The sequence below is a fragment of the Chanodichthys erythropterus genome, chromosome 20 (assembly GCF_024489055.1).
Source record: "Chanodichthys erythropterus isolate Z2021 chromosome 20, ASM2448905v1, whole genome shotgun sequence".
In the NCBI taxonomy this organism is placed as follows: Eukaryota; Metazoa; Chordata; class Actinopteri; order Cypriniformes; family Xenocyprididae; genus Chanodichthys; species Chanodichthys erythropterus.
The window spans coordinates 9149232-9163499 of NC_090240.1; the positions used below are offsets into that span (position 1 = coordinate 9149232).

The 14268-nt window shown below is 37.6% G+C and overlaps 1 protein-coding gene across 4 annotated transcripts in view; it reads left to right on the forward strand.

The window, feature by feature from the left end:
- LOC137009504 (pleckstrin homology domain-containing family G member 1) overlaps positions 1 to 14268 on the forward strand; it is a 52189-nt gene that overhangs the window by 21549 nt on the left and 16372 nt on the right. For 3 of the 4 annotated variants that reach the window (XM_067371783.1, XM_067371785.1, XM_067371782.1), the window contains exons 2-4: positions 3942 to 4405; positions 9127 to 9227; positions 11495 to 11564. In XM_067371783.1, the coding sequence (XP_067227884.1) occupies positions 4067 to 4405; positions 9127 to 9227; positions 11495 to 11564 (510 nt within the window). In that variant the 5' untranslated portion in view covers positions 3942 to 4066. The remainder of the gene's footprint in view (positions 1 to 3941; positions 4406 to 9126; positions 9228 to 11494; positions 11565 to 14268) is intronic. The other variant, XM_067371784.1, reaches the window with a different exon arrangement.

The following is a 14268-nucleotide window of genomic DNA, read 5'->3' on the forward strand; positions in this document are numbered from 1 at the left end:
TCATGTGGCTTTTTTCTGGAGTCCTGGATAATATAGATGGCTCCGTGTTGAGTGAGTAATGACGGTGATTATTCATAACTGGCAGCTGAGAAGGAGACATGTGGTTGACTGCAAGACAAAAAGAAAGTCTTAGATTCCCTGGAATCCCTTTATGGTTTTGTTGTCAGAGAGCGATTACTTGTTGCATTCGACTGGCTTCCATGATGTGATGTGGTGCGAACTGTATGAAATATTGTAATTCAACACTTCACTTTGTCCCATACGTACAGTATATATATTACCACTTTCCACTGCTGTAATCTACCTATTGTGTGAACGGAGTGTAAAAATGACCATGTTACACTGAGTTGATTGTGTGTGCACACCTGTGCTGGTGTGTGTGGAGTGGGTGCGCCTGGATGGTCTTACAGTGTTGTGTTAGTGAGTCTGACAATAGACAGTCTACAACCACACACGCGCACGAACACGCGCACACACATGTACATGCACACATGCGCGCGCACACACACACACACACACACACACACACACACACACACACACACACACACACACACACACACACACACACACACACACACTTGCTTGAACACACACACGGTCACACAGAGCTCTCTTTCATTTCACCCAGAGAATAAAATGTCTCCATTACACATTAATCTGCTCATTAAAGCCTCTCTCTTTCAGTGCTGGCCTTTCTTTTTATGAAAGACTGTGTGTGTGTTCCCATGGTAATTCAGTTGAAGTGATGTGGTGAGTGCCTGTCAACTGCTGTTTTAAGACACAGCTGAATCGTGCCCAACGTCAGAGACACATGCAAACACTCTACCTAGCAGTAAAAGCTTATAAAATTAAATAAAATAAACACTAATGTTTGAAATTTTCTCAAGAAAATATGAATAGTGCTTGTCATGCTTCTCTCCACCACAATGCTAAGCTATTGTAGGGGTTGATATGCGGTTGGTTTTTAGGAAGTTACTTACTTTCCCAAGTCCAGATTCTAGTCACCCTCAATGATATCTGATCTGTAGATTTGAGTCCCACTTTAGAAAACTCTCCAAATACCCAAATTATCACTTAGCATTATGCTAAAACTCATTAGCAAGCACATAGAAGCACCCACAACACCAAGTTTCCATGCATTTTTTTTTAGTAAATATAAAAATAATGTATTGTAGAATTCTGTTTTATGTTGTTATTATTGGTTTTTCACCAATAATAATGAGATAGTGAGACTAAGAATAGTTATAGGTAACACATTACAAGTAACTTGAGTTATGTAATCAGATTACTTTTTCAAGTAACTAGTAATGTGTTACTTTTGAAATTTACAACGAAATATGTTACTTTTTCAATTAAGTAATGCAAGTTAATTTTTCGCATTTATTCCAGTAGCCCCTTGCTGCAGAACACTTGTGATCCAGGGGGTGAAGTCGGGTAGGTTTAGGGATATGGAAAGTGGGAGGAGCTGGATCCAGATCCAGGGGGTGGAGATGGCTAGATTTATGGATATGGAACGTGGGAGGAGTTGAATCTAGATTGGATCTTGTGTTCTGCAGTGAGAACCATCTCATTTATTCACTGACAGCTCTACTGTCCCCATGTTGAGAGAAGTGCTCTGTGTGAACATGATGGTTATTGTAGTTTTAGACTAAATGTGAGCATTTACTCATCTCACTTGCACAAAAACAGCCGGCATTCCTTAAAATCAATAAAAACTGTGAAATGCAATCTCAGAATATTGCACAAACCTGCAATAATTCAATATATTAAACTTAATAAATATACTTTAAGTATTTAATCTCACTTTATTTCCAATTCAACCATACTAATAAGCGAAAATTACTTTAGATCCAATCCAGAATGGCAGCACATCTGTAAGGTTTGTTTGAGCAGCGCCCTCTACTGTACAGGTGTGAATATGCATTTCCTTCAGCCTGAGGCTTATTAGGGCCCGAGCACCGATGGTGTAAGGACCCTATTGGAATTGCTCAGCCAATTATTCTTCATCTCCAAAATGAATTGCATTTTTGAGGGCCTAAACGTTCTCAAAATCTCATGAAACTTTGCACACGTGTCAGAAGTGGTGAAAATTTACATCTGATATGGGTTTCAGAATTAGGTGTGGCAAAATGGCTCGATAGCGCCACCTACAAAATTTCAATTAAGCGCCCTTCGTGCTACGTTTCACGTACAGTTATGAAATTCAGTAGACAGATGTAACAGCCCAATACCTACAAAAAAGCACTTGGGTGCAAAGTTTGTAAACCCAACAGGAAGTGAGATATTTTTAAATTTCTCTACAAAATTTTGGCAGTTTTTTTCATGTTGTACTTTAACGAACTCCTCCTAGAGCTTTAATCAGATCAACATCATATTTGGTCAGTCTAATCTAAAGGCCTTTGAAACGTTAAATTGCGAAGATCTAGAGTTTTCGCTGAAGCAAAAATACAGTCCGTGGCAGCCTGGCAAAGTTTGATGTTTCGCCATGAAACAGGAAGTTGTTGTAACTCGGGCATACAATGTCTGATCTGCCCCAAACTTCACATGTTTTATTAGAGTCCTGACCTGAAGACATCTATATGCCAATATTCAGTTACAGTCATAGCGCCACCTGGGGGCAACAGGAAATGACATGTTTTTACACTGTGATTAACTCCTCATGGAGATTTAACCAGATCAACATCATATATAGCCAGTCTAATCTTAAAGCCTTTGAGATGTTAAATTGCAAAGATCTTGAGTTTTCGTTGAAGGGCGTGTCTGTGGCGGACTGACTAAGTCTGATGTTTCGCCATGAAAGAGGAAGCTGTTGTAACTCAGGCATACTATGTCTGATCTGCCCCAAACTTCACATGAGTGATAAAAGTCCTGGCCTAAAGACATCTATTTGACAATATTCGGGTAGCTATAGCGCCACCTGTTGGCAGCAGGAAGTGTGGCACTTTTACATGATTTTGCCATAATTCTCCTGTATTTACTTGCTCACATACATGTCGCCCACTGTTAGCTGTTTTCCTGAGGCCAACGGATGGTGGTGAGCCCGGGTGCGAGGGCCCTTTCATCGCTGCTTGCAGGTTTAATTCATTTTACTTTTGGTGAGAAAGGGCCTTAACATTTGCCAAAAATATAACTTTTTGTTGCTATTAAAAAACAAATAAGCGTTGACACCGATAGCCTAGTGGGTAGTGTGCCGACTTGCCTAGTGGGTAGTGTGCAAATGCGTTCACGGCGATCTCACCCCACTCTCTCCACCCAGTGCTTTTCTGTCTGCTCTCTACTGTCCTCTCTGAATAAAGGCACAAAAAGCCCATAAATATAACTTAAAAAAAAATAAAAAATAAGCAAGCCCGGCCTAGGTGAGAAAAAGTAAGGCAACACATTACTTTTCATAAAAAGTAACTAAGTAATGAAATTAGTTACTTTTTTTAGGGAGTAAAGCAATATTTTAACGGATTACTTTTAAAAGTAATTTTCCTCAACACTGATTATAGCTACTAGTATCTAATAGAAGATTAAAGTTTAGCTTTCTCCTCAATTGTGAAAGCACTGTTGTCTGAAGAACAAACTCCAAAACAGTGTGTGTATGGCGAACACCGCACAGGAATGCTAGGGATTGCTGTGGGTTTCTCAGGATGTTTTTGTGTAAGTTCCCTCTTGAGATCTGAGTCTGTGGGAATTGAATATGTAATTTCAGTGGCTGGGTTTTGGGGGTTGTAGTTTTTGTGTGTGTTTTTGGAATGTATGACATTGTCAGATTTGTGACATTACTAGTGCTAAAGTAAATATACTGCTGTTCACTTTCAGAAGTTGTAGTGATGCTTTCTTTTGTGAAATGTGAAGAATTTGAAATGTGTATTTTGGTTATATTATTATCGCAATATGGCATATTGCAGTTTTCTTCAATATCATCTAACCAATTTGTACTTATTATCTTTCAGAAGATTATCCATTCTCCACTGATGTTTTGCCGCCACTCCCGGAGGTCCCTGTTGGAGGGGCGGTCCTAAGCCAGGTGGGAAGTCCCATCAGAAACTCTGCCCTAAGATATTGCTCCTCACGCAGCATGGACGCCACGCATTGCAACGACCGACCGGTGAGCTACGGCTCCACGTCTTCGTCCGCCTCCTCCCGTGACAGTCACTGTTCGCTGGGGGGTCGGCCGGTATTAGGCTCCACCCCTGAGCGGGATCATGATTCTGGTGCCATCCGATTGGAGCTGGTGCCTGCCCGACAGCTGGAGGAGGAGGAGGAGACAGGAAGACAAACACCTACACCGACCAATCAGGGGGACGCAGATATTCAGTCACCAGAAGGACGTAAAATCCAGTATGTGGACCGAGTGGTGGAGGAAATTCTTGAAACGGAAAAAACCTACGTTCAGGACCTTCGCAGTATAGTCCAGGTATGAAAGACACAAAGCATGTGCCGTCACTTCCTGACCATGACAGCCAATCACTGTGTCAGAAATCACATACTATAGTATGGTGTTACATTTGGTTTGAAAATTTCTACACGACCATTAAAAAGTATGTTCCATATAGTATGGATGTGCGTAGTATGTACAATGTGATGTGAAATTCAGACATACTATATCCGGCTTGTTGTCATTTGTCATTCAAAAATCCTCTCCCGTGGCCTCATTGGATAGTAAAGCGTTCATCAAATGCACACTTTAGAATCTCACCAGAAGTAGTAGTAGGTTCAGTGTACCTTTGTAAAAGTGGGGATTTAATACTTATTAGCATGAAGAACAAGTGATCAAACTCTCTTCGATACAAAAACAAACCCTGTGTGAGATCTTGTTTTTAATGTTGATCATATATTATATGAGCAAGAATGCAAATTTTTCCCAAATATCCACGCGATCGCAAATGTGACACTGATTTTATACAACAGCTCAACAATCAAAAAGGGTAATATTAAGTGATGTACATTTTAAACACAATATTGTATATACACAGCAGTTTCGTGAATGAATCTGCGGTTTTGAACGTATCGAGTCAATGATTCAATGACCCATTCATGAATATAGCCACTTGCTTAATTAATGAACGAATAAACAAACATTTTCTTCAGTAATTTCATTGACAAGATTTATTTAAAAAAAATATTTTTTTAAATCATATGACGTTTCTGTCCTGGGGAACACAGTAGGAGAACATTTAAAGAATGTTTACACTGCTCTTTTCATACATTGTAAATGGATGGCTATTCTTACTATTGAGCAAAAAGGAAAGCTTTTAAGTCATTCTTCAAACTTGCAGTGTTGTGAATATGTATGTATATGCAATAACCAATGGCGTTTGTTGTCACTGACCTGACCTGACCTGGTTTGACAGATCCTGATAAAGACTTAAAATTCAATTCTTTGGTTTATTTGGATTATGGATCATTTTATAGCTTGATAGCATCTGTAACATATAACATGTTCTTCAGAACATTTCCTTTTGTGTTCCATGGAAGAAAGTCATGCAGCTTTGTTCAATGACAGGATGGCGAGTAAATGATGACAAAAGCATCTAGTTTTGGGTAAACTGTCCCTGAAAGTACTCATGGGCACAAATGGTAGTGATTGTCCAGTGTGTGTGTTTCCCATACTTGGGATCAAACCTTGAACCGTTGTCCTTAACCATCAGGCTACCACTCCCCATAAAGCATGAGTACTGGAGCTCTTTGAGTAAGAGGCATGTGTGTGTGTTTCTTTGTGTATGATTTATTTAGCTGTCAAATGTAAAGTGCACATGGCTGTCATTTGACCTAGAGAGCGAGGAGATGAATGCTAAACTCATCGTCTCACCCTTGCCCTGATTTTCTCACTCTTTCTCGCTTAATGTGGGGATGGAGAGTTTTAGGGTTCACAACCCCCTTCCCCACCTACTCCTCTATACATTCACAGACCCCCTGGCACTAAGAGAATGATAGATGGTTTGAGGAGAGAATAGGATAAAAGAAAAACAGGAAGGATGGATGTAGAGGACAGATAAAGGAGTGGAAAGTAGGCTATGAAAACAACTTTAAAAGAAACTGTTCTGCTAACACATGATTGTGTCTTTAAAGTAATGCTCTGAAGGCAAAATATTCTGACTTAGTAATAATTTCTCCTTCTATTGATTCATTTACAGCATATTTGTGAGCTAAAGGATGTAATAAAAGCCACTACCCATAATGCACTGTTAGTTGGTTATTCCCGCTGATCTATAATTGGTGTAATTTGATGATGTTTTCTTTTAGAAATAGGAATTTAGTATTCTTCACTATGGTCTCCCACCTTATAAAGCTCAAGAACCCCTTACATTGTAATCTTACTTAATTTACATATGTTAATGAGTGAGGGGCACTGAAACATTTAGCTGAACTTTAGCTTTGATTAAATTTAACTTAAAATTAGTCTGAGATCCAACAATAAAAACCCTATAAATCATCTATCCTCTGCTGAAGACCTCTGGTTTAACCAAGTTCATCATGTTTATATCCAATGTGCATATTTTTGCTCCCCTTTTGCTCCCCTCCCAATCTGACAGCAAAGTTTAAAATGCCATGCAAATGGTATGGCTTGTTAATGTTATTGTTAACTAAAACTAAACTTAAATAGGGGACATATCATGAAAATCTGACTTTTTCCGTGTTTAAATGCTGTAATCGGGTCCATGGTGCATCTACCAACCCAGAAAACAGTGAAAAGGTCAACCCAGTAACTTGTTTTGGTAAGCTTTTCTCTGCAAGCATGTGAAAAAAAAAAAAAGCTGCTCAGATTTCACTCCCCTTGTGATGTAGGAAGGGGATCTTATTATAATATTACCACCCCTTAATCTGCATGTTTCCACCCACGGCGCCGCCATTTTGTTTTCGCAAGCGGCAACAGTGTACCAGTTCTAACGCCATGGCAAAAGTTTGAGCAAAGCGTGCTAACTGAACACTATTTAGAATCTCGTTAGTTTGGATAGCCTGCAAGTTGATCCTGGCAAGCTCGATTGCTAAAAAAGTAGCGTTTCTATCCAAGCGATATTTTGGAAGAAATATTAGACCATTCACAGCATTTGATAGCAATCATAAATTTTAGCCTGGTGTGTATGGCTCTGTTTGGCAAACAGGTACGCTAGATATAGTGGGCATCTATACGGGTTTTGCACAAAAGATTAACATGACGACACATGCTAGTCGATGAATTGAATCAACTCCACAGCAACTACATAAATTTATCCTGTATCCATTCAGAAACGTCCAGATGCATTCTAAAAGTTTTAACTTCTATCTGGCAACTATCTGAAATAAAATAAGTCAAAGTATTAAAATTACTACAACTAAACTGAAATAGACATAAATTAAAGCTTAATAAAAATACATTTGAAAAAAAAAAAACAATAAAATGACAAAAGCTCATTATTAAAAGCACATAAAATTACTAAAACAAAATAAAATGACAGTGAATACTGAAAATAAAAGCTAAATCAAAATATAAAAAACACTATTATAGTATATAAATAATACTATAATAACACTGATGCCAGCTGAATGTCCATTAGTAAGTGGTGTTTGCAAACGTCTTGTGATATAACTTACTGCTATATCTAGGGGCCAGAATGTCTTGTACATGGACTCTTTAACCTTAGGAACCACCTAGAAAAGTTAGTTCTCATGTTTTCAGTGTACCGTTTTCACTTCATAGATCACACACTTTATTGCACTTGAAATTACTTCTTTATGGTGATTTTGACAAGTTTGACATGATTAAAATATAATTAACTGATTCTGTTATAGTGTTTATTACCTCAGTACATATTCTACACTTTTAAGTAGAAAACCCAAAGAAAGTAAAGCAGGCTCTTCCAGATTTATTAATGATAATGTTGTGAAACTAGATTATTTTTCAGTTTGAAAATGACACCTCTACGTCTGCGTTTGTGTGAGCGGGGTGTTGACACAGGGCGTGTATTATAGCAGACACAGAATGGTTATTTCACACTGCCTGAGGGTGTTCAGGTAAAGATTTGTATCTCTGTGAAAGAATCACTTATCTCATCTGTCAACCAGGGCAGAGCAGGAGATGCAGCTCAAATACAGATTCTGACATGCTTATATTTGTGCATGTGAGAGCTCACTTCGGGCTTCTGTAGTTCATACAATTTTTAAGGCTGTGACACACCAAGCCAATGTAAAAGAACTAAAAAGCTGACTGTCAACTGGCACATGCGTTCTGGAAATAACTGTCTATTTCAGCGGGTATCAGTATATTCTTCATTCAAAAAGAGAAACCGAAACTAGGACTGCAGATAAACAAACCATAAACAAAGCAGCGCTGGCTTCCCATTTTGAATATTGTTCATGCTGATCACTATCATCATTCCAGTCGGCTAAAACAAGGCCACGTTTGATTAATTAATTCCCTGGTCCTTTTAGGTCAATCATGGCCATGTTGTACAAATTTGCTTCATCATTTTAATTTAGTAATTGAGGCCACGATTGACCTAAAATGAGGAAACAAGTCGTAGGAACAAACTCTTAATTCATGGCCACAATATCTTATTTTTTCCCGCATGTCATGTGCGGGGCTCCCTATTAAAATAGTTTATTTTTAATTGACCCCTAATTAAGCCTTGAAACACCAAAGGAAGTCATAACAAAGGTTTTAATTTCTGACATGAACATTTCAACAGTGTTTTCACACAACCTGCATTCATTGAAGAGGTAACTATAGCAAAAGCAGATTGTTTGAGCTCTTCTTTGTGTTAATATCTCGCTACATCAAGAAAGAAAACTCATTATTTATATCTTTATATACATACTATGTCACAAGTATATCTCAGAAAACTTTGCTTTTTAATAAATATGTTTAAGATACACAAACCGTCCTGGCCACTGTATAATTTGCATAATGGGAATGGCAAATGCCATTCGTTGATGCTACTATGTGCATCAAAGTGTCGCTCCCAGAGTACTTTACATAACTGGCGGACATAACCAATCTACTGATGTGCAAATGTTATTGTGAGAGTTGGAGCAGGTCTGTCTGTCTGAAGAACTCATGGCCGGTCAGGGCAGGACCCTGTCTGATGCCAGGTTTGTGCTGCCTATCTCACATGAGCGCTGATGTGATTATTCATCCTTTCATCTGTCTCTCCACAGGATTACATGGACTGCATCAGCAATCAGTCTCTGCTGCTGTTGGGAGATGAAGAGAGGAACTCTTTATTTGGAAACATCCGTGACATCTACCGTTTTAACAGGTACACAGACACATCCTGCTAGTGACAAAGGCATCTCTTTAGAGAAGTGCAATGGGTGTTTGCCACTTTACATTAAATACAAGTTTTAAAACCAGGCACACGTTTTGTTTTTTTAGATAAACTATTCTGTAACATAAAATTAAACTAGCATGCAACTAGCATGGTGATTTTGGCCCGTTCCAAACCAGAGGTCTTGACCGTCTCAGTCATTTCCAACAATTAAAATCATACAACGTCATAATTGAAATAAAAATGATTACTTGATTATTTGCTATTCAGATTATTCTAAAAGTTGTGATATTTTGCACACAAATAGAGGACAGCCTGAAATGTTGCCATAGCAAATTTGGAGTCTCTACCTCAAACCCTTCAGCGCCACTAACAGTTCAAAGATTCACTCATGTTTATGCATGTTTATGTTATAAGTCCTAGAAACAAAATTCTTTTTTTTTCCCTCTGATTCCATGGCTCTTGCTGATTTGAATGCATTCACCCAATTTCCGTCATGAAAATTTTGAATTTTCTGAAAAAACTACTTTTTCAAACTCCTTCTAGAGCATTTGTCCAATTTGCGCGAAATACTCACACTCAAGGCAAAAAGTTATTAAAAGATTTTTGATCGGCCAATCCATTCTGATATAGCACGTGAATGAATTTGACGGCGAGCATGTAAAAATGGATTTGATGCTGTATTTTCACAATGATTTGATGTATTGACACCAAACTTGGTATATGTCATTATAGGCATGACTTGGGGGTACATGCAAAGTATCGTCACATCGCCACCTACTGGTGCTGAGATAGGATAAATGGCTATTTTTGATTATAACTTTTGAATGCCTTGTCCTAAAATCACGAGGACAACCCAATCATTGTCTCCTTAGATTCCTAGAGGCATGCCGAGTTGAACGATATGCAATTTTCTTTGGTCGGCTATTTGGGCATCGACCATTTTGAATTTTGTCATAAAATGCTGTGTTTTACGAATGCATTGAACGTATCCTTACAAAACTCTGTATGATTCTTTGAGGCCATGTTCTGAGAGGACCTGTAAAGTTTTAGATCAGTGCCCCATAGTAGTCGAGATATAATGAAATATAACATGAAAAATTCAACATATTGTCATTTAACTTACATCATTAGATTTGTTGGCTTATGCCGAGTCCTACGAAACCAAATTATCCATATTCTATCAAACTTACTGTCCACCAAAACTTTTGGTGGAGTCTTTCTAACTCCTCCTACAAAATTTGTTCGATTTTGTATGAAATTTGGTATGTAACATCTGCAGACACTCATGACAAAAAGCTATTAAAATATTTTTTATAGACCCAACCGTTGTTTTATACTATGTCAACAAATTTGACTGCGAGCACGCCAAAATGGATATGCGGCTTTATCTTTGCAAAAGTTTTGTGTATTGACATCACAGGCATGACTTGAGGGTGCATGCAGAGTTTCATTGTAGCGCCACCTATTGACAATAAGTTATAAACCATGTTATTGTTATAAGTGCTTTTACTGATGTAATTTAAACAACTTTATCCCAACGTCATGATCACAGATGTCCACACATATTTCCTTTTCTGCCATAATTTGGCTTGACCCCGTATTTGCTGCTTGCAGCTATATTTTCATGTGTATTTCGAAAACTACTAGTTTTAAATAGTGTGAACTGTATCTAGACAATGCCTCACATTTGGTAACTTTAAGTTAAATTGGTAATATATTAATGAAAATAAAGATAACAAAACAGCTCATTTAACATTTAGTTTGAACTCCCGAGGTTGACTAATACATTCCCTGAAGGTTAAACATCTCACTTCACTGATCATCTGCCGAAAAAGAACAACATGTCTTGTTTAGGAGTATCATGTGTGCAGTGCCCTACTCAGAGAAACTGTCCTTTATGGAAGATCTTCTGTTTTACACTGTCTGTTGTATTTGATGTCATGTCTTTCCTCAGTTCATCTCACTTTGGACCACACACACACACCTGCACATTTTGCCCGACTCACACCAGATTCAGCCCACACACACTAACAGAGTGTTATTTCACATGACTGCAGTGCAGAAGTGACCACACACACACACATACACATACATTCACAATGCTTTTCAATTCATGGAAGTGGGTCTTTCCTTTGCAGCCCATGGCCTACAATACACCGCATAACTGCAAAAGATTTTGAATAGTTTCATAATGGCTCAGTCCGGCTACATGGATGTGAGTAACAATATATAATGAATGTGTGTGTGTGTTTCAGTGATCTGCTTCATGACCTGGAGAAGTGTAACGCCAACCCAGTTGCCATTGCCAAGTGTTTCGTAGCCAAGGTAAAAACTCTTTTCTTTGTGATTTTGTTTTCTTCACTCAGCAAACCTTAAAGGTTAGATCACTTAAAAATGACCCTCGGGTTATTACAAACCATAATTAAGACTTTCTTTCCTTCATGAAATGCAAAATTAGGAATTATGAAGAATGCTCATGCTGTCAGGCTCAAAGCTATCACATGGTCACACACATAAACAATCATCAACTCTATTATGCCTATTACGTGTTATAATTAGTTTCCGACCTCAAGTGTCTCTATTGACTGGCGTAATAACACATGCTTGAGTGTGTATTCAATGTTTTATAGCTCCAATTAACAGCTGCTGGAATGCAGCTGGTTTCCGTGGTTTTCTGTTCTGTGGTTTTGTGTGGTAACTGCTTTGTTTTGTTGGGGTGATTGTTGTGCTAATGTGGCGTTAGCAGGGGGCTGACAATTTACACGGTGCAAATGACTGAGGCTTACGAGAACTCATATAAAGCCCAAAACCCACACATCCAGACCAGCCCCTTAAAACAGAACATCAAATATGGTATTTATGAACAATGGTAATTAATCATATGGCTCAGAGTTTACAAAAGGAATCTAAATCTGTGTGTGTTTACAGTGCACAAAAAAAAAAAAAGTGTGTGCCTAGAAGTTATCAAATTCTGACAAAACACTGTCCTCAAAGGTAAATTTAAAAAAGTCAAATATATTAATATATACAAAACAAATCAATTTTATGTAAATAAATACAGGTTAGTCTGTAGTTGTTGTCAGATGTTAATCTTTTTTAATATTTCAATATTTGCCACCTGCAGCTGATTTTAAAGGGCATGTATGTCAATAAGTTTAAATAATACATTTGAAAAGAATTAAGAAAATTAAATAGGCCTAAATATAAAATTAGAAATTCATTTATTAATGAAGTTAGTTATGTAACTGTTGTATTTATTAGAAATATATGATGACACTTTTATTCAAAGCAACTTACAGAGAGGAATACAACAAATAAATTAATTTTAAGTTCCTCATCCAATCAGTCTAAACTATATTAGTGTTCATTTACTATTATGTATACTATATACTATTATAATATTCTTATAATATATGATATTAATATAATACATTTTAGTAATTTTGTTATGTCTCTTATTAGTTTTTTTTTTAAATATTTCTACAGTTGTAATTTATTTTTTATTTCCATTTTAGTTTGAGTAAATTAATGTGAACTTATTTCAGTTAGCTGCCAAGCAAATATTTCTAATGTTCATTTACATTAATTAAGTTTAAGTATTTAATTTAATATTTTTTATTTTACTTTATAATTTTATTTTATATTTCAATTACAGAGATTATTTAATAACAATAATGAACTGTGCTGTTTCATGGTATGGTAACATCTAAATGAACTTGTTTTATTCCAGTCATAAACATTATTTAATATTACTGAATCAACATAACATTATTTTTTTATGGTTAAGGGTTAGTGACAATTGTAGGTTTCCACTTTTTACAGTGTATAAAGATCAGTGTGTGCTTACTGGTCAGTGCTCTCGATAAAGGTTAGTCATCATTAGCGAATACTCCCAGAACTGTGTGTGTGTGTGTGTGTGTGTTTAAAGGCATTACTCAGCCGGTTCTGTGGTATTGATATCACAAAGGAGCTTCAGGATTCCAGTAAGAGCGAGAGGTTTTATTACATCTGATTCCTATCAAAGCTTTCCTGAGAACACTGCCCTTTCTCTCTCATTCTGTTGAGGACAAACGCTGACTTAGTGTATTTCTCTGAGAACAGTAAGGATCCTCCACCTGCTGTTTGCAGTTTAGAAAGAAGTATTTACAACCCTAAAACAGAAGAGTTCTGGTCCTGGATGCTGATTGGTCAATGCAGTTGCCCATAAACACCAAAATGCAAATATAGTAACAGCTCTGAAACGAAACTAAGTTGACATAAGTATTGATATTGGAGCACATGTGCTACAGGCTATGACTCGGCTCTGACTGTGGTTTTTGTTCTAAGTCTATAGCATTATCAAACAGTAAACAAACATCTGGTTGTGCTTCAGACTTTAGAAAACAGGAGAGTATTTTGACATTTTCCCATGGAGAACCTTCCACTCACTGTGTGTGTGTGTGTGTGTGTGTGTGTGTGTGTGTGTGTGTGTGTGTGTGTGTGTGTGTGTTTGAGTCACAGCATTTATGCAGGGACACATTCATTAATAAAGCTACCTGTGTGTGTGGTTGTGTGTGTGTGCAGATGTGAAAGCCGACGGGGGCGGCCTAGAGAAGGGATATTAGAGGAAGAGGATAAATGGCTCTTTGATACTCAGACTCTCTGTACTTTTCCAAGTTCTTTGATGTTCATATAGGCGGAATGAGAGAGCAAAAGACTCAGATGAAGGAGGAGAAGAGAGAGATTTAATCAGAGCACACTCACATCTAGCATTACTATAAACACAACATCAGGACTCCTATTACAGTCACCATGTGTACAGTGTGTGTTTGTGTGTGTGTGTGTGTGTGTGTGTGTGCGCGCTGGCCCTGTGAATCTTTTAGTGTAACGTATCATCCTGATGTGACCTTTCAGAGCAAGCCTATGTGCAGAAACAGACACACACACACTGACATAGCCGTCTACATCTGGACATATACCCTTGTGAAAAAGAAGTACACTTAAAATACTTACTGTAAGTACAAAAGGAATGTAATATTTTGGGACACTT